This window comes from Camelina sativa, chromosome 5 (assembly GCF_000633955.1).
Source record: "Camelina sativa cultivar DH55 chromosome 5, Cs, whole genome shotgun sequence".
NCBI lineage: Eukaryota > Viridiplantae > Streptophyta > Magnoliopsida > Brassicales > Brassicaceae > Camelina > Camelina sativa.
Genome location: NC_025689.1, coordinates 9,961,918 through 9,989,239, shown reverse-complemented (window position 1 = coordinate 9,989,239; position 27,322 = coordinate 9,961,918). Strand labels below are relative to the sequence as shown.

Genomic DNA, 27,322 nt, shown 5'->3' with positions numbered 1-27,322 from the left:
GCCACTCTTGTTTTGATTAAATGGCTCACAAGTATGGTGATAAGGGATCACCCTGTCGTATACCTCTTTTTCGAACAATCATGCCATAGGGGGATCCATTTATGAGAACTGAGTAGCTTACTGATCGTACTAACACCATTATCCAATCTATCCATTTTTTTGAGAACCCAAATAGGTGCATTGTAACCTCTAAAAAATTCCACTCAACCCTGTCATAAGCTTTAGTAACATCGGTTTTAATTGCCATGTAATTTTGTGATACACGTTTTCTAGATTTTAGAGAGTGCATGACCTCATGTGCAATCATGATATTATTAGTAACTAATCTTCCTGGAATGAAGGCTGCTTGTGTATCAGAGACAATGGTGTTTAAATGTTTTTTGAGCCTGTTTACTAAACATTTGGAAATGATTTTGTATAGAACATTGCAAAGAGCAATAGGTCTATACTCTGTGAGAGATGTGGGTTCAGTGATCTTAGGGATTAAGCATATATTGGTATGGTTAATTCATGTTTTCATGTAAGATGTCTCAAAGAAATCTTTAACCTCTGCAGTTACATCATTACCAATGATATTCCAGTAATGTTTATAAAATCTGGCAGTCAGTCCGTCTGGTCCATGAGCTCGGTCATCACCAATGTATGATATAGTATCATATATTTCTTCATTTGTGAACTCTCGTGTTAGATCATCATTTATCTCTTGTGTGACAGTTGAGGGGAAATCGCCAAAATCAATGGGGGAAACCGGGATTCTACTAGATGTGTATACCTCAGAAAAGTATTTTTGAGCATGTTCTCCAATATCTTTATTTCCTTCATATACATTGTTTTGTAAATCATATAAACGGGAGATGTAGTTCTTGGCGTACCTAATTTTTGTGCTGGCATGAAAAAAGTTTGTATTACGATCTCCACAGTGTAACCAACGGTTTCTGCTTTTTGTGTGCTAGTAGCATTCTTCATCTTGGTAAGCTTAAGTTAATGCATCTTGTAGTCTTGATATGTGACGTCTGTGGCCTCTGTTTGTGCTTCCCATTGCCAAATTCAATTCTTTTTGCAAAGATTCTATTCGTTTTGCTGAGTTTATGTTGGCTCTGTGTTTTCCTTTTGACATTGAGCGTCGACAGGTAGTAATTTGATCACAGATGGTGTAATGGTTGTTTGTTTTACATGAGTTCCAGCCTCTTTCGACTATTCCGGCAAACTGTTTAATCTCTGTAAGTCTTTTATCAAAACAAAAGGTTTAGTTGGCATTTAATGAAGTGGCTTTATTGTTGTGAGAATTGGTTTGTGATCTGAACTATTAAATTCTAGGAATTAACCTCCAAATATACTTCTTTAGTATTTGCAAAATTAATCTCCAAATATTGGCATCCACTTAACTCATTTTATTTATTATATACGATAATATGAATTTTGTTTTTGTAAGACTCCAAATGAAGTTACGTGAACAACCATGACTCGTTTATTTGTACACAATGTTCCCTCAGCTAGGCTTTTTTGAGCCATCCATAATATATTGTTGTTGAAAAAAAAAACCCAAATGAAGGGAACAAATTGCATCATGATATGGACAGAAATAGCTATTAATTGTCATTCTTCTCTGGATTCAATCGTTTGTTTAAATAATTGTGTATTGATGATTAATCATATGAATAATGGAAACACAAAATAATATTAGTATCATGTTGGAATCTTTAGCAATATAATTAGATGAAGTTGTAGAAAATGTCCAACCAATAACGCAACACATTGGTGACATCTCTTGATGGGGGAAGTAGTGGTGATGATGTTAGGGAGAGGTCCACAGACAGCAACTATCAATTAATATTATAAGTAAAGTAAATATATTTTACTAGTTATAAATCAAACATTATCACTAGTAATGTCATATATTTTGTGTATGTGCTAAAAAAAGTTCACGATTCGTAATTTCTACTTTTTAGTAGATTCATCATGGCTTAAACTTTTTGTGTATGTGTTTGTAATACCAATGGATGCATGGTATTGTTCCTAATCTCCAAGACTCCAACCATCTGGTGTTAGGATGTGCAACACGTACAAACGAATCGAATTATGTTCTATCAACGCGTACTAGCCCCTACTATGACAAGATATTTATTGACTTTTGTCTGGAAAACACGTGTTTTGTGTGCAGAAACTTGGGCTAATGACATTAACATTTGAATTTCACCTAATAGCGATGTCGTTAAGAAATCAGCTAAAAGCTAAACATAATGATTGACATTTTCATATGAAACTTAATTCATTCGATATTATATTGCGTTCAAAGTAGAAACTATTGTAACGCGTATAGCATAACTTTTTATTGTGCTGGCACTGTTAATAATACATTTACAAAGACTTAAACACGTAAGGTTCTGAAAGTCTTAGAGATTAAGAAGTTTCTTTACATTGTTTACTCAAAGGATAGAAAGCGATCGCTACTGCAACACAAATCAGGATAGAAGTATATATATGATCCGATGTATTAAACATCAAATCATATTATATTATATAAGATAATGTAAATGGGTATAACCAGATAAAATAGACGAAAACGATTTGAACTATGAGTCAGCAGTCAGTATCCGTGATTAAAAAAAGATAGAGCAAAAACAAATATATAAGAAAAGACTTAGCTTTCCTATAAATACCCCTCGAACATCTCCATTTGCTTCACGGCTCCTATTATTGTTGTTGTTTGCTATTTTCCTCTCAAAATATTATTTTTCTTATACTTTATTCTTCTTAATCTCGTGTGTAATGGATTTCTCTCCGATCAACTGCCTCATTTTCGGTAAACCATTTTTATAATACGTTAATATCAAAATTTGTATAATGTAGTTAACTTAATTTGTTCTAATCCTTTTCTTTTTTGGTCTCTAATTATGTGATCAGACTTGGATGACACATTATACCCTCTGAAAACTGGATTGGCGCCAGCTGTCAAGAAAAATATTGATGGTAACTAAACCAACCAATAACAATTAGAATTAATGCTTTCTACGTTTTTTTTTAGAACATTCAGTTTAATTATTTGATTATATGGGCAGATTTTCTAGTGGAGAAATTTGGATTTCCAGAAAGTAAAGCTTCAAGTTTAAGAGTTGAGCTCTTCAAGACGTATGGAAGTACTCTTGCTGGTCTCAGGGTAATTTCACTTCTCCATTTTTCTATTTTCTAAAAAATTAGTTCATTGTATATATCATTGATCTTCTTATTGATTTACTATTTATTTCTTATAAATTTATAGGCGTTAGGTCATGATGTTCATCCTGATGAATACCACAGGTAATAATAATTCATCATCTTCAACAACTACTATATAATATTTTGATCTCAGGGAAACAAATTTTTTCTTTAATTTTTTTTTTTAAATATCATTTGTTGCATAATTTGTTTTGTAGTTTCGTGCATGGAAGATTACCATATGGTTCGATCGAACCAAACAGCAAGCTACGTAACCTTCTGAACAAAATCAAACAGAGGAAAATTGTAAGTTTCATTAATCTTTATTTATGTATCATGAATTAAATTATTTATTGTTTGCCAAAATGAATAAATTGATCATTGTGTTTTTTTTTTTTTTGTTCTCGTGTTTAGATTTTTACGAATTCGGACAGGAACCATGCGGTCACGGTTCTGAAGAAACTGGGGTTAGAAGATTGTTTTGAAGACATGATTTGTTTCGAGACAATGAACCCGAATTTATTCGGATCCGGATCAACAACAACACGACCCGATGAACACCCCGTTGTTCTTAAGCCTTCGTTGGCCGCTATGGATATTTGCATTCGTGTAGCCAACGTTGACCCTCGTCGAACAGTGTTTTTGGACGATAATATCCACAATATTACCGCGGGTAAATCTGTCGGGCTCCGCACAATCCTGGTAATTTTTTTTTTTTTATTTCATTCACATTAACGATATTTATATTTAAGTGAAAACTCATTTTTTTAAAAAACATTTGGTTAAAAAAAAGGTGGGGAGAACAGAGAAGACGAAAGATGCGGATTACGCGGTTGAGACGGTAACTGAGATAGCTACAGAAGTGCCGGAGATTTGGACGACGGCAAAAGCTAGTACGGGCGGATATGAAGCCGGGGGTGAGAGGATCAGACGAAGCAAGAGTGAGCTGGAGGGTATGACTTCAATCACAGCCGTTGGCGCGTGACGCGATGGAGTGAGAGCGAATGGTGCGGGCCTTTGGATCTTTTAACGTCTAGCGTGTTGGGTTTGTACAGATAGGCGTTAAAAAATGTTGATAAAATGGCATGTGAATAGAATAAATAATAGTGGTGGTGGAGAATATGCATCCCATGTGGACACTAATTGTGAATACGCAATCAGATATTATTATCATGTATGTTGACAAATGAAATGACAATGATTCCATCTGTTGTACATTTTTCTGTTTTAACCGAATTTAAGTTTTATATGAATTTTATAGATTATATCCAATTTATATCTTAGTTAGGTATTAAAAAAATTACCAAATCATAATTAATAAAAAAAGAATAATCCACAAATATTTCGGAAAACAAGTGTTTTTTTTTTTAATAAAAGCTTTTTTTTAATTTTTATATGACATAATCTCAGAAATAGTAATTTTACATCATGGCAAACTAATCTTAAATGATTTATATTTTAGAAAATAAAACACACATATATATATATTATAATGGTTATCAAATCAAAGAAATTAATTTCTATAAACTCTTTTTCTAAAGGCTTTTTATGTTTTCACTTATAATTATATGAGTTAAAATTTGCAAAGTAAACATAAGTAAAACATATTTAACACATAAATAAAACTATATTAATATTATCATAAACTAATCAAAAATTTGTTTTTATAAGCTCATTATCCTTTTTTAATCACCAAGCTCATTGCCCTTTTTAAATTTTTTATTTTATTTTTATTTTCTTATGAATAAAAATATTATATTATTACTTATGTATAAAAACATTAACATTACAATGATTAATACATTTTTTACCAGGTTAAACTGCTTAGACTGTTACTTTGAACTTTAACATTTATTTTTACTGGTTAGTATATTCATGCTAAATAGTTTTTTTAGAGGGAAATTCTTTCAAAACCATAAAAATAAGTTTTTTAAAAGACAAATGTTAAAATAAATATAATTAACTAACACACGTAAAATTAAGATAGTTTATTATTTTTTCCTAGTACAGTAAATCTCTATAAATTAATAATGTCAAGACCATGAAATTTAATTAATTTATAAGAGGCTTTAATTTATCCATAAATTAATAATTATAAATTAATAAAATAATTATTTCATTTTCATAATTTTGAAAAATTTCTATTACAAAATAAGATACCTTTGTTATTATTCATATTTTTATAGAATTTTGTTAATTTATAATCTTAGCTATCGTAATAGGATTGATGCTAATAGTTTACTTAAATAAAAAAATATGAAAATAATAAATGTTAGAAGTTTAGAGTTTAGAGGAAATTGTTGGTATTATCCTTCATGGTAATAAAGAAGTCAAAGAAGATATTGTGGTGCTTTTAGTACCAGTTAAATGTAGAAAAAAAAAAAAACAATTATCGCATTTAAGACTCTCCATAATTTTTGGATATGATTTGAGAATACAATACCAAAAGTTTTTAATACAATGAAAATTATTAGAGATAAGCTTCAACTAGAATGCAAATTCAAGAATAGACAAAAAACAAGAAAGACATATTTCACTAATTTTCTTAGATATATATATATATATATATATATATATATATATATATACTAGATAAGGATCTGCCCGATGTGCGTGTTTAAAGTTTTGTAAATAAAATTAAACTTAATAAAATTATATTAAAATATATTATAAAATATTTATAAATTTTCTTTTTGCTATAATACATTGATTTATATCCATATACAAATCTTTTATTTATGTTACCATTAAAAGTGTATTTTTTACACCTAGATATATTGTATGTTACAAATATATTATTTACCACCACATAGAAAATGTCTATATGAATAAATTAAGCTAACTATTATACGTCTCTTTACTTTCACTTTTGCATAGTTTTTTTAATCACTAAAATTGTTGGTTCAAAAAACATTTCGAATAAGAAATAAATAAAATACATCACAATAGTATATGACCAACCATGTAGAGAACCTCGGTTTTGCCCTCCTCTCTTATGTAAAGAATCTTGCGTCCAACCTCCTCCATCATAGAGAGAACTTTGGCTTCACCTCCCTCACTTGGGGAGATTACCTTGTGTCCAACCACCCATACCTTCATCCCTTGGAGAGATAACCGTGCGTCCAACCTCCTCCATCATAGAGAAAACCTCGGCTCTGCCCTTCTCCTTTGTGAGAGAATATGTTCATGTCTTTTAGCTATCTCAAAGTGGTTTGCTCCAACAACCAATGAAACTAAAAACCCTTTTCCAAAGTCACAAAATTTTTTGATAGTAACTAATGTTAAATTTCCCAATGTATTCGTAAAAGTTTCTTTGACACACCATGGTGTAACCTCTGTCTCCAAGCTCCCATGGATCTATCAACAACGATTTATGTTTTTTCAATCTATATATGTTTATTGTAAGCTTGTGTTTGATTAGCCTATATATCAAACCATTAGATTGTTGACTTTCTCCTCTTTATCTCCTTTTGAACGAATGGTGACAATTATGTTTGCACAAAGAAAAAGGTCTATGACCAACTAATCAAGGTTGAAAAATTAGAAGAAAATTAATTATACATAACTTAAAAAAATAGAAATTATAAGCATGGTAATATATAAATCTCAAATAATTCAAAGATGAAAATATAAAATAAATAAGACAATCTAAAACTACTACAACAAAATTTCAAATACAGTATTAGAAAAAGAAGATGCATATATTAATCTTCCATTTTTTTGGGTCAATATATTAATTTTACATATTCCAACCTGAAAAAGGAGAAAGTAGGAGTATATTTTAGTTAAAAAAATAAGAATATTTGTCTTCCAATAAAAAAGTTTCACCAATAGAACAAAGTTGAAAGCAATATTTTTGAATAAATTATTTAAATATGAGACATCTATATAGAAGTGAGTATTTACAAAATTCAGAATTAATAATTAACTGTATATTTTTTATTCCCTTTTTCTATTTCTTTTTGTAGAATTAATAACTTAAAATTAAAAATAAGTAAATAATATTATAATTTCGAATTTTGTTAAATATATATATATATATATGTAATCTCCTTATAATTATTTTAAAAAACTTGGTATTTTTATATATTCTGTAATTTTTGATAATTATCTTTTTACATTATTAATATTTCTAAAACAAAATATTTTATTTTTGTTGTAATCAAAATTCCTGCTGTTAAATATTAACTTTTACACATGTCAAAATCTAAGATTGTAACTTGACACATGTCAAAACTTGTTAATGACTAACTTTCAAAACTCAACTTTATATAATAAGATATATTTTGTTTATATCATTATTAATTTATGATATTGACGGGACCATATTTTTACATAAGATTTCCAAAAAATTATTATCTTATTATTTACTTGAACTGTGTCATTTTTTATACCGGCCTAACTTGAGACCGGATTTTTTATTAATTTATAGTGAATATTAATTTAAATAATATTAATTCAAAGAGGTTTTACTGTATTCGATTTTGGTAGAGAAAAAATTAATTTTTCTTTTGTATATAGACACATATATATACATTCATAACTATTTGTATATATATATTTCCAAAACTAGATTTCTTATTTAGTAAAAAAAATATTATGGTCTGATTGGTAACGGCTGTTACTTGTGGCTGTAGAGACTTTGACCTTAAAGAATTACTAGATTTTAATCCGCGTTACACTACATGCATAGAATTTTTTTTATTATATATATATATATTATGTTGTATTTTTTTATTAAATATTGGATATTTTGTATATATAGGAATAACTAAATTTCCGGCCGTTTGTGCGCCTAAATGTTTATATTATTTTTTTAACTCGCAATACACTTCATGACCATTTGTTTGTTATAGTTAGTTTGTTTTGTGTAGTGTTAGAGATTCTATTTTGATTTTTGATTATTATAACAAAAAATAAAAGATTTAAATACATAGTAAGTAATTTATACGCTGTGATTAATTCATATTTTTCCTAATGATTTAATTATTTTACACAATCTTAATTAAATCAGTTTGATTTTATATGTCAAATATTATAATATTAGTAGTGGACAAATAATAAAATGAAAATTTAATCCGTGTTAACAACAAATTTAATAATATTTTATTTATTCTAACATGTCTTTTTATAACTCATCTACTATATAACCTTATTATATAGTATTTTAAACTTTTGTAATTTTACATATTCGTAATATTTCAAAATTTTATTAAGTTTAGATATGTTAAATATAATATTTAAATAAATATGAATCAAAGTTCTTTCTTACGTTAAGAATCAGAGCTAATAGGTTTTGGAAAACAAAATGGAAATCAAATTGTTGTTTTCTTTGTTTGCAAAAGATTTGAAGATATAATATCTTTAAAACACAATAAAAGTTGTGATTAAATATATCATAGTTTCTGTTTCCATATTGATTGCTGTAATTGTTTTTAGTTGGAATAGAATATAAAGTATTTAAGAAACAAAATCTAAAGTAATGCTATTTTTAAAAATTTGTTAGGAATTAACTTTGTAAATAATTTTTTAAATAAGTACAAATAAAATGATAGAATCAAAATGTACTTAAAAAATGTATATATATAGATTGTAAAGATGGTGACGCTCCCCTTATTTGGTAACCTCTCTTTTAATCCGGTTTTGATTCTCACACAGTTTCATTTCCAATATAATTTAGCTGTTTATTTCATTATAATATATTGATCATAATATATATATATTTCATTATAATTTAAATGTTTATTTAATGCACTTAATGTAAATGGAGTATAGCTAAAATTCTTTAGTTTTATGTACAGTAATACTTTTCAATATTGATCATAAATGTCACGATCGATCTTATCCATTATTAACTTTGAAACTAGGCTTTATATAGTACAATACTAAGATTCATAAGGAAAGAGCCAATTTGTTTCTTTGTATAACCGAACAAGATTCCACCATGAATGAGATGACAGCGAGGGAGACGGCACCGGAAATGGTTACAACCACGACAAAGGAAACAGAATTGATAGAGAAGTCGAGGGAAGTGTATGATGAAGAAGAAAAGGGGGAGAAAATACTCCCTCGACAGAAGCATGTAGCAGTTCTCGAAGCCAAATCTCTTCCCGGCATCATCAGTGCTTACCTCAAGTATCTTACTTTGTTTAATCTTAAGACGTCCATTTTTCTTTCTGAAGCTTTTGTTAATAATCATGTTGTTACTACTTGCTAGTGTTTTTTTCTAAGGTGGTCAAGTAATTAAGTTCGTTCGTTACCGTTGACTTTCTCTAGACTATATGCTTGTTTGGAAATTTTTACAGTTATCCCGACGCTGCAGAAAAAGATGTAAAAAAATGGGAAAGATCATATCAGAAGCTGTCTCCTGCACATAAGGTAAATCTTTGTTTCTAGTCTCGTACATGTACATAGCTGTTAAGCGATCACCAAAATGATTTCATTTTCAATTTCATGTCAATTTTTTTTTACTTGTCCTGCAGGCATTGTTACCTCATTACCCTATGAAGTTCCAGAATTTACGAAGGTGTAAATCCAGTAGATATTTCACTATCATCTTGTAGTTTTAGATAAAAGTATCACAGGCTCGCTTGTGCTTGTCACAGATATCTTAAGTTGAGTGTATATTTAGTCTTGTTTGAAATTTTAGTTAGTATATTGTTGGATTTTTTTTTCTTGCAGGTGTATATCGACGAATTCACATTTCATATTGAATATGCTTCAGGTTAGTTTCTGACATTTCTTCTTCATGCCACAACTCAAGTCATGTAATGATGTAATTTTATAATTTACTTGGCAGGCTTTTGACCCTTCTCTAGACTTGAGTAAACACATGGGCAAGGGAAAAACAGGAGTACTGTCTATCGAGGTCAGATCACAGACATAGAAAGTTTTGTCCTATGTTTCATTTACAAACTTAAATTTCTTTTATATATGCAGGAGCTTCAAAGGACAGAAGTTTATGATCACTCTCTCAAGAATCACTCTGTAGACACAAGAATCAATAATAAGACATGTGAATTTGATGGAAGCCAGTTAAATCATGATCATGTCAGTGTCATACCAACTGACCATATATATATGCTTTTATATACCTCAGTTCCTTCCAGGAAACGGTTTGACTATTTTTAACAGTGCGTTTTAGTTTATAATGTTACTCTTTTATTTCTTAGGTATCATTTTCATCTCATGATTTGTTGGATTCGTCGTTACAGACACATGTTCCTCTGGTTGATGTAGATAAGGTATGCTTTTTCACTTAACTATTTGGCTGATGAATGATAGAGTTGACACTTGACACGCACACCAGTACAACTGCATATGCATATGTTTGTTGTGTGCATTGCTCACCAATCAATCTATTACTTGTATAAATGTGCATGATATTGTTGAATTCTGACACAGGTTCGTTGGGTACTAAGGAATATAGTTCGAGACTGGGGAGCAGAGGTAACCATATATTTGTTTGTCACATTCTTTCTTGAAAACCAAATCACAACTTTACCCTTAACCTGTTGGTGTATATTTTATTTAACTTACAGGGTCAGACCACACGAGATGAATGCTACAAGCCTATCCTTGAAGAGCTTGATTCCTTGTTTCCTGATCGTCAGAAGGACAGGTACACGGTGTTACTGTTATTTTTTCCTGACTTATGAGTCTCTGACGACCTCTCATCAGCGCATTCTGAGTATGTAGAGAAAAGCAAAATTCTCAAAAATGTTAGAAACTTGACTAAAGAGAGAGACAGACTAATAGGAAAATGGTTTTCTTTTGGCTTTTGAGAACTAGTAACAAGCATGATTAAGCATTTTAGTACCTTCTGGATTCACTCTGTTTACACAGTTAATTAATATATGATTTGCAGCACTCCTCCTGCCTGTTTAGTCCCTGGTGCTGGACTTGGACGTCTCGCCCTTGAAATTTCTTGTCTAGGCATGCAAGGAAGAATCAAAAGTTTATTTTTTTCCTTTTTTTTTTTTTTTGTAGCTTTGATGACAATGAGGAATGTAACAAGTCTTGTACATTGGAAACAGGTTTCAGAAGCGTAGGAAATGAGTTTTCATATTACATGATGATATGCTCAAGTTTTATTCTTAATTAGTAAGATTTTCTTACTTTCTTGATCAAGTTCTATTAACTGCCTCAGTTTCTTTCTTTTAGTTCCAGTTTTTGAGTATTGCTCTGTTTGTTTGTTTTCTCATGATCAGTACACAAGTGCCTGATGAGTGGACAGTATACCCCTGGATATACACCAACTGCAATTCTCTCTCGGAAAATGATCAACTACGTCCCATCTCTTTTCCTAATATTCATCCTGCTAGGCATGTGCTACCGAATCGCAGAGAAACTGGTCTATTTATTAAGTAATTTGTATTGGTAACCTTGTTTATTTCACTTTTAATGAAAAAGTTTATGTAAAACTTATTATGTGAGCAGTGCAGGAGTAACAGAAGGTTTCTCTATGTGTTGTGGCGATTTTCTTGAAGTGTTCAATGAATCAAGTCAAGCAGGTATGGAAACAGTGACTCTACTTGCTTTTTGATATTAAGCCAACATGCTATATTTTGTTCATTCCAAATACGTTACACTCGTACACTTGTAATGTAACCAGAATCAATGAATTTTCAGGGATGTGGGATGCAGTTGTGACTTGTTTTTTCATCGATACGACTCGTAATATGATCGAGTACATCGAAACGATATCCAAAGTCGTAAAGGATGGAGGAGTAATTTCTTCTTAAATTACCCCTCTTTCTCAAAGCATTTGATCTTTCATTGCTTTTGACTGTCTATATTGATTTTTTCCATCAGGTTTGGATAAATTTAGGACCTCTGTGTTATCACTTTGCGGACATACCTGGCCTGGAAAATGTAATAAGCTTTTGGACTTTACCCACAATCTTGTTATGAAGTATGACATCACAATATAATATATATATATATATATATATATTTTTTTTTTTTTTTTAGTGAATTAATACTTAGGAAATGTCGATCGAGCTAAGTTTGGAGGATGTAAAGAGAGTTGCTTCGCATTATGGGTTTGAGATTGAGGTATAATAACATTATCTTCTAATAAATATAACGTGACATGTTATTCTTCTATACTTAGTGCTTGTTCTAACATTTGCAGAAAGAAAGAACGATTGACACAACGTACTGTGCAAATCCCCGGTCTATGCAAAAGGTCAGGATTTTTGATATATCTCTAGTCTCTCTAAGCTCAAACTAATTGTATGTTTCTATAATTGGTTTATTGGATCAAAAGGTGGATTATTTGTGTTGTTGTGTGTGTGTTGCAGAACCGCTACTATTCTGTCTTCTGGAGAATGAGGAAGAAGAAGTGTGCTATTTAACAACTTAAACCAAACATCCCTATAAACCCAACATATTCCTTCCGTTCTGGAGTTGTTTTTGTGTTGCACTTTGATATATTTATTATGAATTTACAATCCGATCTCAAAACACGTAATATTTCCTGTGTTGTAAACTAAATAAACTGTGTTCTCGTTTATTGAACAATAAAAAAACTTTGTACTCCGACTTGTTCGTTATCCTTTTGGGGCTTTTGCCAGCCTTTGGCTAGGCCACTCACTAGAACACTACTCAGTAATCAGAAATCAAGATTCGTAACCGTTGCTGAAGCAAATCAGAAACAATTTAGCGTTTAAATTAATACGTACTATTTATTTGTCCAACAGACGTTTTAAAAAAATTTCTGTAAGCCACACAAAATGGGCTAAGGCTAGGCCCATTAAGGAATGAAAAGAAACCGTTTCATCGTATAAGACAGACGATGACCAAACTCCAAAACAAAAGAGCCACCATGTCGGAGACGGAGACGGCGCCGGCACCGGCACCGGCACCGGAAATAGTCGCAGATATGGCAACGGGAACGGAGACCCGGAGAGAAGTGGATCATGAAGAGGAGGAGAAAATACGGCGTCAGAAGAAGCTTGAAGAAGCTCTCGAAGCCCAATCTCTCCGCCGCATTATCAGTGCTTACCTCAAGTACATATATATATTTATTTTTCTCTCATCCTCTATTCGGCTTTTACATCGTTTCATACGTGTTACCTGAATTGGCAAATATGTTCATGGAGAATTGTCTGATTGATTTGAATTTCGAATCACAATTCTGGATTGGTACTGTGTTCTTGATTTTTTATTATTATTTTAGGGTTTACTACTTTAGTAGTGGTGTTAAGTTATGGGAACTTGATTTTGGTTTGATGTTCATGCGTAAGTAAGAATACATCTTACTTTGATTCTTGAGAGAATACTTTTATTTTTGCTTTCTCTAGTGTAAGGTGAATGCTATTTGTATTTGTTATTACTTTTGATTTGTATTTGTTATTTGGTTACATAATCCGAGATTTTCTGATCAAGTTTTGAATTTCACGGTTCATTTGAAGTCTCTTGTAGAAGATGGACTTTGAATGTTGTTAGTTTTCTACTGGGGTCATTCTTGGTTGAATTCTGCGTTTTGTAATTGTTGGGCGGTCTAGGTTTAAAAGGTTCTGCATCATTTACTTTCCTTGTGTTTGGAAATGTTTACAGTTATCCCGAGGCTTCAGAAGAGGATCTGAAAAGATGGGAAAGATCATATCGGAAGCTGTCTCCTGCACACAAGGTAATTTTTTGTTGCTTGCTTTCTAGCCTTGAGGAAATGTGATATATGATTATTAGAGAGATAGTAGTAGCATGTTTCTACTAAAAATGTTTTTAAATGTGGTTTCCCATAGTTGCGTCTAGAGGAAAGTGGAAGTTCTTGTTTCTGTTCAGTTTGTTCTTTGTTGTGTTACCAAATTGATATTATTGTTAATGATCTATCTATGTAGCATAATTTACACTATGAAAATGCTTACGATGCATAGCGGTTAAGAGATCACCAAATGATTTCAATTCAAGTTGATATTTTTTGTTTGCTTATAATTGTAAACTTATAATAGAACTAACGAAATTCAGTGATGCCTTTTTTCCTGTCCAGGCATTGGTACCCCATTTCCCTAAGAAGCTTCAACGATTAAGAGAGTAAACTCTATAACCAGTAGATGTTTCTTTTTTCTTATAGTTCCTTCAAACTTCGCTTATGATTAGTTGCTTCTTGAAGATTCCTGATGCTGCTAAACGTTTTTATTAACTTTTGTAGTTAAAAGTGATATTTTTGTTACAATAATGATATGCCCTGGAGAGATTGAGGTTAGGGACAGTCTAAACGTGTAACAAGAAAGTCCTTGGTGTTGGCATTACTGCATTTCATCCTTTCATGTTTTCAACACTGTTTTACATATATCTACTACTACTCTCTGAAAGTTGGACTAGTTAAGTATTGATTTCCTAAATTTTATGATTTTCGTGGCTCTTATAAGTTATAATTCTTCTTTCTCATGCTTGCATACTAAACTCGATACTATATCAGATTGAACTTGACTTATTTGTATCATGTATGTGTTTGTTCCAGATATCATAAACATAGTCTTGTCTTAAAGGTTAGTAAGTTGTTGGAATTTGTTGTTGCAGGTGTATATCGGCGAATTCACTTTTCATATATAATATGCTTCAGGTCAGTTGCAGACATTTCTTCTTCTAATTCCCTTGGTGTTTCAATTACTTCATGCTACTTTTTTGGTTTATGATTCGTAATTTTAACCGGAAATGCTTGATATGCTAGAAAATCTACAATTTATGTCATGTAATATAATGAAATTCATAATTACTTGGCAGGATTTTGAGCCACCTATAGATTTGAGTCAGGAACTTGATGATTGTGAAGACTCAAATTTAGAATGTGCTCCACATGAGAAATATACTCTAGATGAAAGGCACGACTCTTCTTGCCAGCCGGCCTTGACCAATAGTTGTACATATCAGGAGGAAAGCAAACACATTCGTGAGCCAATAGCAGGAGTGTCTATTGAGGTCAGATCAAGTCATTGGAACTTTACTCTTTTCATTTACAATCTTTAAATTAATTTGTATTAATGCAGGAGCTTGAAGGGAAGGAAGCTCATGATCATTCTCCCAAGGATCACTCTGCAGACACAAAAATCAATAATAGGACATGTGAATGTGATGGAGGCCAGTTAAATCATGACCATAGCAGTGTAATGCGAACTCATATACTCTTATACCTCAGTTCCTTCCCGAAAACGTGTTGACGATCATTAGCATTCCCCAGATTCTTTAGTTATTGTATCAGTTATAGTAGATCTTTAAAGAATCACATGAATATTTTCCTGATATTCTTGATCATATGAATTTTACCTGGTAGTCTATATTCAGACAGCGTTCTACTGTCAAGCATAGGCTTTGTTGTGTATAATTTTGGATCATACTTTATGACTATAAAATTTTCATAATTCATCTGTTTTTGTTTTCTAATTCTTATGGTCCTCTTTTCTTTCTTAGGTATCATTTTCATCCCATTATTGGCAGGATTCATCGATACAGACACATGTTCCTCTAGTTGATGTAGATAAGGTATGCTTTTTCACTTTTTCTTTGGCTGATGATATTTGCTTTTCTCACTCCTAGATAGTTAATAATTGTATAAGAGCTCTGGTAGTGTGAGATAATATTGTAAGGCATCCTGTTAAAATCTATTCTCAATCTCTATAAGTTCCATTAGGCAGTTTGGAAACATGGGGGTTTCGGTTTCCTCATGTAAATTTGCATTTGAAGATGAGCATAAATACACCTTCTTACACGTTTGCATGCACATGATAGAGGTGACATGTATGCCAGTACAATTGCATATGTTTGTTGCGTTGTTGTGTGTATTTCTCACCAATCTATACTTTAAAATTTTAATGATTTTGTTGTTTTCTAACACAGGTTCGTTGTATAATAAGAAATATAGTTCGAGACTGGGCAGCAGAGGTAGACATACTTTTGTTTGTCATTTGATTCTGACAATGATTACTCAGATTATTAAGTTTTGTGGTATATTCTTTTTACTTACAGGGTCAGAGAGAACGAGATCAATGTTACAAGCCTATCCTTGAAGAGCTTGATTCCTTGTTTCCTAATCGTCAGAAGGAGAGGTACACAGCGTTACAGCTATTTGTTCCTGACTTTTGAGTCTCTGACATCATATCAATGCATTCTGAGTTTGTGGAAAAAGTAATTTTGTCTTTACTATTCAATATCCAAATCTGGTGGCTTGTTGTCTGATCCACAAAATCCCGTTATAGAGACTTTACTAAAGAGACAGGACCAACTGAATAATTTGATTGAGCATTTATAGTACCTGCTACATTCACTCTGCTTACAAAGTTAACTATATGATTTGCAGCTCCCCTCCTGCCTGTTTAGTCCCTGGTGCTGGACTTGGACGTCTGGCCCTTGAAATTTCTTGTCTAGGTATGCAATGCAGACGTAATTTTTTTGTAGACTTGATGATAATAAAGAATGTAACAATTATCTACACTTGAGCAGGTTTCATTAGCCAAGGAAATGAATTTTCATACTACATGATGATATGCTCAAGTTTTATTCTGAATTAGTAAGAGTTTCTTAACTTTTTATATTCCTTATATTTTTCTTGTCCATCTCAAAGAGAGGCGTCCATCATATCTTGGTCATCCCCAATTCACATGTTTTGTTATGTTCACATCAGCCAGCCTCTAAATTTCAAACTGTTTTTGTAATTTGCTTTTGGAGAGTCCACAGTATAGTTTCTTCTGAGATGTATCTCTAAATTTAGTTAAGGTAATTTCTTACTTTTGGTCCAGTTTTGTGTTTTGCTCAGCTTGTTTTTTTATTTGTTTTCGTTAGTACACGAGACGCTGGTGAGTGGACAATATACCCCTGGATACACAGCAACTGCAATTCTCTCTCGGACAATGATCAACTGCGTCCTATTGCTATTCCTGATATTCATCCTGCAAGGTAACCACAGAACTGGTCTATGGTTTTTGGAATGTGTTAGTAGTTTTAGGTATAAAGACTTATCTATAGTCCTTGAAAGGGATTAAGCAACTTGTATTGGTGATTTTATGTAGCTACAATCGTTTATCACTTTACTAAGAAGGTTTATGTCAACTTTTTGTGAGCAGTGCAGGAATAACAGAAGGTTTCTCTATGTGTGGTGGTGATTTTGTTGAAGTATACAATGAGTCAAGTCATGCAGGTAAGAAATGGTGGCTACTTGCTTGTAATTTAAGCCAATAGACCATTCATTTGTGAATTTGTAACCGTTAATACTGAATTTCAGGAATGTGGGATGCAGTTGTTACTTGTTTTTTCATTGACACTGCTCATAACGTCATTGAGTACATTGAAACCATATCCAAGATCTTAAAAGACGGAGGGGTAATATACCTGTCGCACTCTTTTCCTTTCACCATTGATCTTTTTTCCTTCTCTTTTGATCTTTTTTATTGCTCCTGAGTCCTGACATATCTAAATTGATTTTCCATCAGGTTTGGATAAATTTAGGACCACTGTTGTATCATTTTGCGGACACATATGGCCACGAAAATGTAAGCATTGGGCTTTCCCTACGATTTTGCCATAACTTTGATATCACATTATATTCCTTGTTTCTCCTTAGGAAATGTCAATCGAGCTAAGTTTGGAGGATGTAAAGAGGGTTGCTTCACATTATGGATTCGTGATAGAGGTAATAATCTACACTATGATAATGACATGTACCTAAAATTAAAAATCTCATTGTTATTCCACACTCAGTGCTTGTCCTAACATTTGCAGAAAGAAAGTACAATTGAAACAACTTATACTACAAATCCCCGGGCTATGATGCAGGTCAGATTTTTCATGTCCCTCTGGATTTGATCTTTGGATTTCCATCATCTGAATCTATATTTGGGTGGTTGATTTCGGATCAAAAGGTGGATTAGTTTGTGATGTTGTGTGCGTTTGTGTGTTGCAGAACCGATACTATACTGCCTTCTGGACAATGAGAAAGAAATGTGCAATAGCAACAACTTAACAAAACTTCATTCTGGACTTTTTGTTGCATCTGAGGGGTTTTTTTTTTTTGTTTGGTGAATTAGTGGTCCAATCTAAAAACTCGCTATTTGTTTTATTGTTATACTAAACTAATAAATTATGTTCTCGATTTATGAATAAAAAAAACATTTGTACTCAACTTCTCATTATCCATTTGCCAGCCTTTAGACTCGCTTACTTATGAACTCTCTCTAAACATGATTTGGAGGTTCAGATACTTTAATGACAGGGTCTAGCTTTTAACAAAATCGAATAAAGGGATCAAGGCCTAGTAATTCTTGTTTCGAAAACGCTCACCAATGTTTCGAAAACAAAACAAAACATAAAATTGGTCATCAAATCCAGGTGAAAAAGCTGGTTTAATTAGGGTTTTCTTGTTTGACCCAAAAAAAAAAATTAGAGCTTTCTTTTGTCTCCTTAAAATTCGGCCTCTCAGACCTATCTCTTTTTCAATTCCCCAATAAGAAGGGAGGAAGTAGGAACCTGAATATTATATAAAACACATACCCTCTCATTTGTTTCCTTTCAATTCTCTTCGTTCCTTGCGCAGAAAGCCAACATTTTTACTCTCTAGAGACTAGATAGAACTCGAATTCCTTCTAGGTATTTTTTGTTTTGTTTTTTTCTGTTCTATTTCTTTGAAAGAGTTGATCAAAATGGTGAAAAAGTATGATCTTATTGCTGCACTTATGAGTAATATTCCGGAGGAGATGATGCGAGAAGCTGTCGGAGAGAGGATGAACGTGAACCATACGGAATCACAAAGGAGTCCTGAAAAGGGAGAGGTAAGAATTTGTGGAGATGGGGTACTGAGGAAGAGGAGAAGTACAGAAGAACAATCATTTTCTTCTAGCACGGTGACAACACCATCAGCTACTTCCGTGGAGCCACTACTTCAAAACCCTAAATTTGATTCAGAGTCTTATCCCTCTTCTCGTCTTAGAGGTCGGCCCATGGTAAAACGCCCCATTAACGTGGAAGAGAAAATTCTTAGTGACGGATCATCTTCTTCAAGATCAACTACTTCCGTGGAGCCAGTACTACAAAACCCTAATTTTGATTCAGACTCTTCTCCCTCTTCTCGTCTTAGAGGTCGGCCCATGGTAAAACATCCCACTATCGTGGAAGAGGGAAGTCTTAGTGACGGATCATCTTCTTCTAGCACGGTGACAACACCATGGCTGCGTGTGATGATAAAAAAACAAAGATCATTTACTTCCGTGGAACCAGTGGTACCAGAACCTAATCTTGATTCAGATTCTTCTCGGTCTTCTTGCGTTAGAGGTTGGTCAAAAGGAAAACAACCCGTTGACATGGGAAAGAAAAGTCACAAGAAACGTAAGGTTGATCGTGGTTTAGATGTGGAACCCGAACAAATGATTCCACCGGAGTGGCTTTTAGACGTGATGAGGAGAGAAGAGAACGGCTATAATCCAAAGCTGATCTCAACAAGGAAACTGTTTGCGAGTGATCTCAACAAAAAGAAAGCACGCCTCTCAGTCCCTTTTCTGCAAGTGCACAATCCAGACTTTTTGACAGAGCAGGAGAGAATACACATACATGAAAATGCGGTGGAGCTTCGTGAGGAAGGTGTGAGTGTGGATTTGGTGGATCCTAAGATGAAAAAACATGCCCTTGATTTGAGGAAGTGGAAGATGAATGGAAACTAGTATTATACCTTTTGTAAAGCTTGGAACCATGTACTTGATGCTAATAAGTCGTTCGAGGTAAACGACGTCTATCCTCTCTGGTCTTTCCGATCTGGAAATGGAAAACTCTGTTTTGCTCTCGTCCCTTCTGATCAGGAGACAAGTTCCAGCCACGGAGGCGCTTCTACTTCGGGAGAATCTGGATGTGGAAACTTTCTTACTGGCGGTGATGGCGCTTCTACTTCCGGTGAATCTGGTAAGGTACAGTTACCGGTTTATCCTCCTTCGTTTCAAGCAAGAGATACAAACCACTCCAGCCAAGGTTTTCCAGGAGAGACCAGCTCTCGTTCTTCCTAATCGTACTCTGCTTATTGCTTAAGACACAAGTAAAAAGATTTTAGTTTTCAGGCAAATTGTGCATAGCTTTTTTTTTTCCTTTCAGTAGTGACATAGTGAGGTTTTGTCTCAGATGGTTTAGAATTCAAGCTATGGAAATTAGTTTGGTCATTATTTCTATCTTTGAATTGATGATGTTGTTTTAAATATGGCTTAGTTTCCTTGCGCCAATACGGGTCAAAGGTATCTTTGTCAACATGTTTTGTTGACATTTTCAAGCTCTTAATCTTAAAAGAAACATGCTACGTACTTTGATACTTTCTCAAGTTTGTTGACCCAATAAAAAGTTACTCACTTAATCACTATAAATAATCCCACACAAATTCTCCATTTTAATACAATCCGTCTTGAATGCCGCCGTACGTAGTGCTGTATTTTTTAAGGCCTCTTTAGTTCTTCTGTCCATATCTAGCAACGGACTAATCACATGCCCATTTCATCTCCAAACGTTGTTTGCAGAAAGGAAAACGGAGGGAAAAAAAAAACTAAAACACGTTGGCCAGTTTAGTTTCAATCAAACTATATATAACATCTATACTGCTATAGCTGTTGCCTCAAGATCATCTATGTAAAGAAGAAAATTAATCATCCAAGTGTTTGAAATAAAACGAGTATCGGATATGAACATTGGAGGGGTCTCTATGGTTTCCAAATAGACAGACATGAGTAAATGGAGATCATATCATCATTATCATCATATATACGGTTATATATGTGATCTTTAAAGGTTGTTTGCAGATGAATTTGTTATAGACGTAATGCTTTCAGATTTGACGTAATGCATACGCATACGCTTGTCCTGTGCATTGAGCTTATCATTTAACCATAACTTTTGGGTAAATTGGGAAATAGACATGGCTTTCTTAATACAATCTCTTGCGTTAGCGCGTTATATCATCTTCTTTTTATTTTTCTAGCTAGGTGCAATTATCATAGTATTACTTTTTGGGTACCTAAAGCAAATACGTGTGATATCCACACAACGCAAATACGTGACGAATATAAATTGCATTAACTACATTGGTCGGTTCACCAAATAACCAAACTTCTCTAACGCTGCTCCTCTTAACTTATCTGGAACTGGATTAGATACACTAATTAAATCACAGCTTGCGATTACTTTCTCATCTGATATGATAACCAATACTTAATTTCCTTTATAAGAAAAAAATTCCATGTGCACTCTCGAAAATAAAGTTTTCGGATATAATATTTTTATAACGGAAAGGAAAAAAGTTAGTTGTATAATTCTGAAAAGAAAATATTCTCAGAATAACCACATGTAGCTAGTATTCTGTCTACATTGTTAAGTTGTTTAATAGTCAACATTGTGACTTGTGAGGGTTAATTAGTTGTAATATTCTCTCTTTTTCTTAACATGTAAATATTCCCACAGAGAAAGAACTAAACTTTTTTGCTTTGAGATTAATTTATTTAACAAGTAAAGGAATAAAGGCATGCTAAATTTATCATTAATGTTGCATATTTTTATATAGAGATGATAACAAGATCAAAACCCATATTTCATGACATTAATATATAGTTTCTTGAGTCACAAAACTTTTCCAATAGTAATGATCCTAAACTCCATATCTGGATTACCTAAAGAGGTTTTTTTTTTTATAATTCTAAACTTTTTGGTAGGATATTAATTAACAAAAAAGAGTTTCTTAATAACAAAGAAGTGGAGCAAATTAAAATAGATCACAAGGAAATAACCAACTTGTTTTGTCTTGTTTTTATTTTGGCGCGAATATATATATATATGATTTGTTAAAAATCTAAGTCAATATACAGTATATGTCATTTTCACAAACCGTTTGATGACCCGATGCCGTATATGATATATGCAAAAGAAGCTTGCGTTCAATAAACATTACGGCCAAAATCTGAGCTACCACGAAACCATCCAAATTTTGACACGTTACCATCCACTACTAAATTTTTCTTTTTTGGTTTGACAATTATGCTGTCTTCATCACTTCCAACAAAACATTCTTCGGGAAAAACCAACTCAAAATCTAATTTTACAATTTTCCTATCGTTGTGGTATTATTATATTATTTTTATAATAAAATATAATACTTTTAAATAAAAAAAATATTCAGTTTTCTAAAATATTAAAATTAATATTATTATTCCTTGTATGGGTAGGTAAAATAATATAGTTATTCTTAAAATTATTTAATGATGATTTACATTAACTTTTTTTTAAAAGGATGCTTCGTACGTAGCCGTTTTCGTGCATCAGCGTTGATTCGGTGGGGTTGGAAGGAGACTTAGCAACCAAACTAATGCTATCTGACGGTCCTCTCACGCGGTTCTAACAAACCGACCTTCTAAATCATATCTCCCCTTACCTATATATACTTACACATGACTATATCTTCATTTACAAATATCATTCCATTCATATCATTTTCATACATATATCTCTTTTTACCTACGATTGTCCTCAAGCGCCTTTTCAAAGAGATTCTATACAATTTGTTCGAAGATGAGCCAATACAGCCAAAACCAATCAGCAGGTTTGTTTATACACGTCTTCTTTACAAATTAAGAATCATGTGTTATCAATCTCGCCGTAATCATATATAACTTTTAGAGATTTATGGTATAAAAACTAATGTGAAGTGATCTGTATAAATTATAGGAGCTTATCCTACGCCGCCAGTATCTACCGGTCCCTACGTGGCACCGCCACCTCTAGGTTACCCTACAAACGATACAAGTTATGTAACGGCGGCTCCGGTCGAGACAAAGTCCAAGGGTGATGGATTCTTCAAAGGCTGGTTAGTCTCTGATCTCTCTATCTCTCTCCTTTGAAAAACTTTGATTTTTTTTTTTTTTTTCAGTAACTGGCCCCGCTCGTTTGGTTAAATACCGAACCGGATCGGTTATTGTGTGTTGAAACTTTAAAATATTGAGAAATAATTTGTGTTCTTCTATTAATGCAGTCTTGCGGCCATGTGTTGCTGTTGTGTCCTCGACGCCTGCTTCTGAGCTCGGAGGAATTCGACGGTTTCTTTGATATTCGTGCAAATTAATTTATCATTATGTTTTGCTTAACTAGAATTATATATTTGGGATTTACTTAGTTTATCACATTTGGACTTCATATTTGTTGATTCAATTCTATATTACTCTTTGCTTTGTAATTGCGGAATTTCTTATCTTAATATATCAGTTTTTTTTTCTTTATAGTTATTACATCATATCATGCATAAACCATATGCTAGATTGACTTTATTACTGGTTAATTAGTCAACCTGGACTAGATATCAATATAACAAAGGAAGAATTACTAATTTGACCCAAATTGAGCAGTTAATTGCTAGATTAGCTCCTAAAATTTGAGGGTCAGTTGGGTTAGTTTCATACCAAAAATACCCTTTTTTGCTTTGTTAGGAAAAAAACAAAAGTCAATATTACCCTTTGTAAAAAATTCCTGCAATTTCGTTTTTTTTTCTTTTTTTAATAAAAGTCTGCCATACATGTAATGGCAGACTAATTTGCAAGTGGCAGATTTATTGTTGATGGCAGTTTTTTTTTTGTAGACTTATTTTAGATGGCAGATTAATTTGCAGAATTTGACGGCAGATTTGTTTTATATGGCAGATTTATTTGAAGTGTGTAACGACAGATTTTTCATGGACAGCAGATTTTCTTAACACGACAGACTTATATATAAAGTTATGACAGATTTTCATTGTTTTAGTCAAATTTCTAGAAATTTTGTGGCAGATTTTTTATGATTGTTGCAACAGTTTTATTTTTCCACTTAAAAAATCTGTCACATTACGACAGATTTATATACGTAAAAATAATTGCTAGTTTGACATCTAGTGGAGGCAGATTTTTTTTTAGTTATGACTGACTTTTGGATTGAAGGGAAAATCTGTTGTTTGATAACACATTTTCGAAAGTCTTTTTAAAATTGTTATATTGACCCACATGCACAATATATGTTGTGGCAGATTTTCTTATGTTATGACAGTTTTTTTTTTCTTACTAAAAAATCTGCTGCTTAATAACAGATTTATTATATATGAATACAATGATAACAGTTTTGTTTTTTGTTGATATAGTGACAGCAGATTTGTTATCTGTAATGACAAATCTATTATTTCGCATTTGATAACAGATTTTTTATAACAGATTTTTTACAGAGTAATGACAGATTTATTAGTGCCTTTGGTGACAGATTTTTTTTTAAGTTAAGCGACAGACTTTTGTAGCAGTTGCCATATATGGCGAGAATCTAGGGTTTACCCTTTTTTGCTCTTTTGTATCGTGCCTCCCCTCCCCTATATCGACTGAAATTTTTTTCTTTTTTTGGTTCATCTTATTTTTCCATAAATTCCTTCTTCCTCCTTTCCAATGTGGATTTAATCATGCTTTCTTCCTTTTGGGGTTCATAATCGACTTGTCTATTATTTTCCTTTTAAGGTGGTTTTTTTTTTTCATTTCCTCCTTCACGTTTTAGAGTAATTCACATTCAACCAAGAGAATATGAAGCAGGTGATTCTCGTTTGTGGTAATTGGATCTTTGACAACAATAAATGGTTGTTTGTTGTTGATAATGAAAGGGGTTCACGAATTCTACAATGTAACGATCAAAGCAGATTTGATGATTGCATTGGAATGGTTTATGAGGATTACAGGCTGGATAACAAGGTATTTGATGTTGTCTTGAGTTACAAGATCTCGAAGAGGTTATTGCAGGACTTACCCGGTGATACACCACCAGTTATTATTGATAATTCTCGTCAGTTGCACACTTTTCTGGGACAATTGGAAAGGGATACAGGTCGACTTTGTGTTGAAGTGAAGAAGAAAATACAGACTGATTTGAATCACATAGGTAAGAAACGAGGAAGAGATGAAAATGATCAGGTTGGAGAAGAGTATCTTGATATGGCCAGCGACACAAATGAAGAAGAGATGGATGAAGATGATAGTAGATTTGATTATTGTGATGATTCTGACGGAACAGATTCTGATGATGAGAATTTTACCCTGTATGGAATTCCACCAGAAGAAGAGGATCATAAATTGCCAATGAAGAAAAGGAGTTCATCTTTTTATATTGAAGAAAATAAGGAACCAGTTGATGTCTCAAAGGTAGACTTGTCTTCTGTGAATTTGGCTGTTGGGCAAATGTATGATACAAAGGAGCACCTAAAAACACGTTTGAAGATACTAACCTTGGTTCAAAGGTTTGATTATTATGTTTACAAATCGAGACCAACCTTATTGATTGTAAAGTGTTGGGTTAAAGGATGCAAGTGGAGGGTAACAGCTGCAACATTAAGACACTTTCCAAAGTTTGAGGTGCGTGTGTTTATTTCAGCACATACATGTTCAGTAACAGAGCGCTCTATGCGTGCCCGACAAGCAGATCATCATATTCTAGGAGAGTTGTACAAAGATTTTGTTGGTGGAGTTGGTCCCAAGGTACTGCCAATGCATGTTGCTGAAGCGTTGAATAAACGTTTTCATATCAAGGTATAATTTTTCTATTTATTTAGCATTATTTCGATTATTTTGTTTACCAGTAGTATTTTTCTGTTTTTTTCACAACAATGAAGAAAAAATATTTGTTGATGATAGATGGATTATTGGAAAGCATATCGAACGTTAAGGCATGCTCGCAAGTTGGTCAGGGGTAGTCCAGAGAGTGGTTATGAGCAGCTTCCTACATATTTGTATATGATAAAAAGGGCAAATCCTGGAACTTTTACACAGCTTGATGTTGATGAAGCTCAAAGATTTAAGTACTGTTTTCTAGCATTTGGTGCAAGCATACAGGGATTTCCGTTTTTGAGGAAAGTGGTTGTTGTGGATGGTACTTTTTTACAGGGAAAATACTTAGGGACACTACTGACAGCAACAGCTCAAGATGGCAATTTTCAGATTTTTCCTATTGCTTTCGCCGTGGTTGATACAGAGAATGATGAATCATGGGAATGGTTTTTCAAGCAACTCAGCTGTGTGATACTAGATGATGAAAGCCTTTCCATTATTTATGATAGGCATCAATCAATTGGGAAAGCTATTAAAAAGGTCTATCCGAAGTCTAGTAGGGGAATATGTACATACCATATGTACAAGAATATTTTGGTCCGGTTTAAAGGTCGAGCAGAATTCGCTTTGGTTAAAAAGGCGGCGAATGCTTTTAGACTTATCGACTTTCAAACCACATTTGATCAGATAGAAGCCATGAATCCAGCACTACATGAGTACCTCGTGAGGGCTGATGTGCGTATGTGGACTCGTGTACATTTCCCAGGTGATAGGTACAACTTGCTTACAAGCAACATTGCAGAATCAATGAATAAGGTCATGTCACATGCTAGGAGCTTTCCTATTGTACAACTGTTGGAAGAAATAAGGTCCATGATGACTAGGTGGTTTTCTGATAGAAGGACTGATGCATTGAAGATGACAACAAACTTGACTCGTGGTGTAGAGAAAATTTTCCAGGTCTGTTCGTTTCTATCCTTTCTTAGCAAGTGTGTATGTTATACAACTAAGTTTCTAATATAATGTCACAATTATTTTATAGGGTCGTGTGGACTATGCTAAGTTACTTACTGTCCAAGATATCGATGCACACCAAGTACAAGTAACAAGTGGAACATCTCTGCATGTTGTCAATTTGAAANTGGAAATTCATCTTGTGATGTCTGCTTCATCTCAACAATCCATGACTGCAACCAAAAATAACATGAGAAGAAGGAGGTAAGAAAATCGAGAAATGATATGTATAAGAAAAAAAAACAGAACATGAGAAGTTTGATATTAAGATGAGAACCGTATAAGTTTAAAACAAAAAAAAGAACATGAGAAGTAAAACATGATACGCTTTAACAAACACAACATGAGAAGTAAAAAAATAAACAGAACATGAGAAGTTAAAAAAAAACAGAACATGTGAAGTAAAAAAATAAACAGAACATAAGAAGTTTTAAAAAAACATAACATGTGAAGTTTAAAAAAAAAAAAACATGAGAAGGTTTAAAATAACAGAACATGAGAAGTTCTAACAAAACGGAAAATGAGAAGTTTGATATTAAGATGAGAACCGTATAAGTTTAAAA

General features: G+C 32.8%; 5 protein-coding genes and 1 pseudogene across 12 annotated transcripts; all 6 read left to right on the top strand.

Annotated features, from left to right (window-relative positions):
• On the top strand, positions 2,678-4,412 carry LOC104786383. Its single transcript, XM_010511794.2, has 7 exons — positions 2,678-2,803; positions 2,905-2,970; positions 3,060-3,157; positions 3,260-3,297; positions 3,414-3,501; positions 3,610-3,897; positions 3,989-4,412. Exons 1-7 carry the CDS (start codon positions 2,770-2,772, stop codon positions 4,178-4,180), a joined length of 804 nt encoding a protein of 267 aa, XP_010510096.1. The 5' UTR covers positions 2,678-2,769; the 3' UTR covers positions 4,181-4,412.
• Positions 9,107-12,741, top strand: LOC104786379 (carnosine N-methyltransferase). Of its 6 annotated transcripts, none has more exons than XR_002037950.1 (18): positions 9,107-9,330; positions 9,501-9,573; positions 9,678-9,721; positions 9,877-9,919; positions 9,995-10,063; positions 10,135-10,245; positions 10,368-10,439; positions 10,600-10,644; positions 10,737-10,816; positions 11,063-11,151; positions 11,232-11,298; positions 11,406-11,561; positions 11,635-11,708; positions 11,827-11,924; positions 12,010-12,069; positions 12,169-12,252; positions 12,332-12,385; positions 12,501-12,735. XR_002037950.1 is itself a non-coding variant. In XM_019245822.1 (18 exons), the coding sequence occupies exons 1-18, from the start codon at positions 9,140-9,142 to the stop codon at positions 12,552-12,554; spliced, it is 1,386 nt and encodes a 461-aa protein (XP_019101367.1). In that variant the 5' UTR covers positions 9,107-9,139; the 3' UTR covers positions 12,555-12,741. The 6 variants fall into 6 exon arrangements, 5 of the variants coding, with proteins under 5 accessions (XP_019101367.1, XP_019101364.1, XP_019101365.1 ...); XM_019245822.1 differs by having other exon boundaries at positions 11,063-11,130; positions 11,406-11,519; positions 12,184-12,252; positions 12,501-12,741; XM_019245819.1 differs by having other exon boundaries at positions 11,063-11,130; positions 12,184-12,252; positions 12,501-12,741.
• Positions 13,001-18,166, top strand: LOC104786382 (carnosine N-methyltransferase). The gene is made up of 18 exons (XM_010511793.2): positions 13,001-13,209; positions 13,759-13,831; positions 14,189-14,232; positions 14,722-14,764; positions 14,926-15,120; positions 15,189-15,305; positions 15,610-15,681; positions 16,036-16,080; positions 16,165-16,244; positions 16,496-16,563; positions 16,639-16,705; positions 16,978-17,091; positions 17,259-17,332; positions 17,417-17,514; positions 17,625-17,684; positions 17,756-17,824; positions 17,914-17,967; positions 18,095-18,166. Exons 1-18 carry the CDS (start codon positions 13,025-13,027, stop codon positions 18,152-18,154), a joined length of 1,518 nt encoding a protein of 505 aa, XP_010510095.1. The 5' UTR covers positions 13,001-13,024; the 3' UTR covers positions 18,155-18,166.
• LOC104786378 lies at positions 19,352-20,337 on the top strand (annotated as a pseudogene).
• On the top strand, positions 22,609-23,420 carry LOC104786375 (cysteine-rich and transmembrane domain-containing protein A-like). Its single transcript, XM_019245817.1, has 3 exons — positions 22,609-22,747; positions 22,873-23,011; positions 23,177-23,420. The coding sequence occupies exons 1-3, from the start codon at positions 22,717-22,719 to the stop codon at positions 23,220-23,222; spliced, it is 216 nt and encodes a 71-aa protein (XP_019101362.1). The 5' UTR covers positions 22,609-22,716; the 3' UTR covers positions 23,223-23,420.
• LOC109124917 lies at positions 23,518-26,878 on the top strand. Of its 3 annotated transcripts, none has more exons than XM_019245815.1 (2): positions 23,518-25,676; positions 25,833-26,878. In XM_019245815.1, the coding sequence occupies exons 1-2, from the start codon at positions 24,732-24,734 to the stop codon at positions 26,766-26,768; spliced, it is 1,881 nt and encodes a 626-aa protein (XP_019101360.1). In that variant the 5' UTR covers positions 23,518-24,731; the 3' UTR covers positions 26,769-26,878. The 3 variants fall into 3 exon arrangements, with proteins under 3 accessions (XP_019101360.1, XP_019101361.1, XP_019101359.1); XM_019245816.1 differs by having other exon boundaries at positions 23,518-25,727; positions 26,082-26,878; XM_019245814.1 differs by having other exon boundaries at positions 23,518-25,727.

Coding starts and splice junctions, on each gene's coding strand:
- LOC104786383 (XM_010511794.2), top strand. CDS start 2,770: ATGGATTTCTCTCCGATCAACTGCCTCATTTTCG. Junction 3,298..3,413: donor CATCCTGATGAATACCACAG/GTAATAATAATT, acceptor TTTGTTTTGTAG/TTTCGTGCATGGAAGATTAC. Junction 3,898..3,988: donor TCGGGCTCCGCACAATCCTG/GTAATTTTTTTT, acceptor GTTAAAAAAAAG/GTGGGGAGAACAGAGAAGAC.
- LOC104786379 (XM_019245818.1), top strand. CDS start 9,140: ATGAATGAGATGACAGCGAGGGAGACGGCACCGGAAATGGTTACAACC. Junction 11,299..11,405: donor TCAAGTTTTATTCTTAATTA/GTAAGATTTTCT, acceptor TCTCATGATCAG/TACACAAGTGCCTGATGAGT. Junction 11,925..12,009: donor AAGTCGTAAAGGATGGAGGA/GTAATTTCTTCT, acceptor TTTTTCCATCAG/GTTTGGATAAATTTAGGACC.
- LOC104786382 (XM_010511793.2), top strand. CDS start 13,025: ATGTCGGAGACGGAGACGGCGCCGGCACCGGCACCGGCACCGGAAATA. Junction 16,564..16,638: donor CCTTGAAATTTCTTGTCTAG/GTATGCAATGCA, acceptor ACACTTGAGCAG/GTTTCATTAGCCAAGGAAAT. Junction 16,706..16,977: donor TCAAGTTTTATTCTGAATTA/GTAAGAGTTTCT, acceptor TGTTTTCGTTAG/TACACGAGACGCTGGTGAGT.
- LOC104786375 (XM_019245817.1), top strand. CDS start 22,717: ATGAGCCAATACAGCCAAAACCAATCAGCAG. Junction 22,748..22,872: donor CAGCCAAAACCAATCAGCAG/GTTTGTTTATAC, acceptor TATAAATTATAG/GAGCTTATCCTACGCCGCCA. Junction 23,012..23,176: donor GATGGATTCTTCAAAGGCTG/GTTAGTCTCTGA, acceptor CTATTAATGCAG/TCTTGCGGCCATGTGTTGCT.
- LOC109124917 (XM_019245814.1), top strand. CDS start 24,732: ATGAAGCAGGTGATTCTCGTTTGTGGTAATTGGATCTTTGACAACAAT. Junction 25,728..25,832: donor ATAAACGTTTTCATATCAAG/GTATAATTTTTC, acceptor TGTTGATGATAG/ATGGATTATTGGAAAGCATA.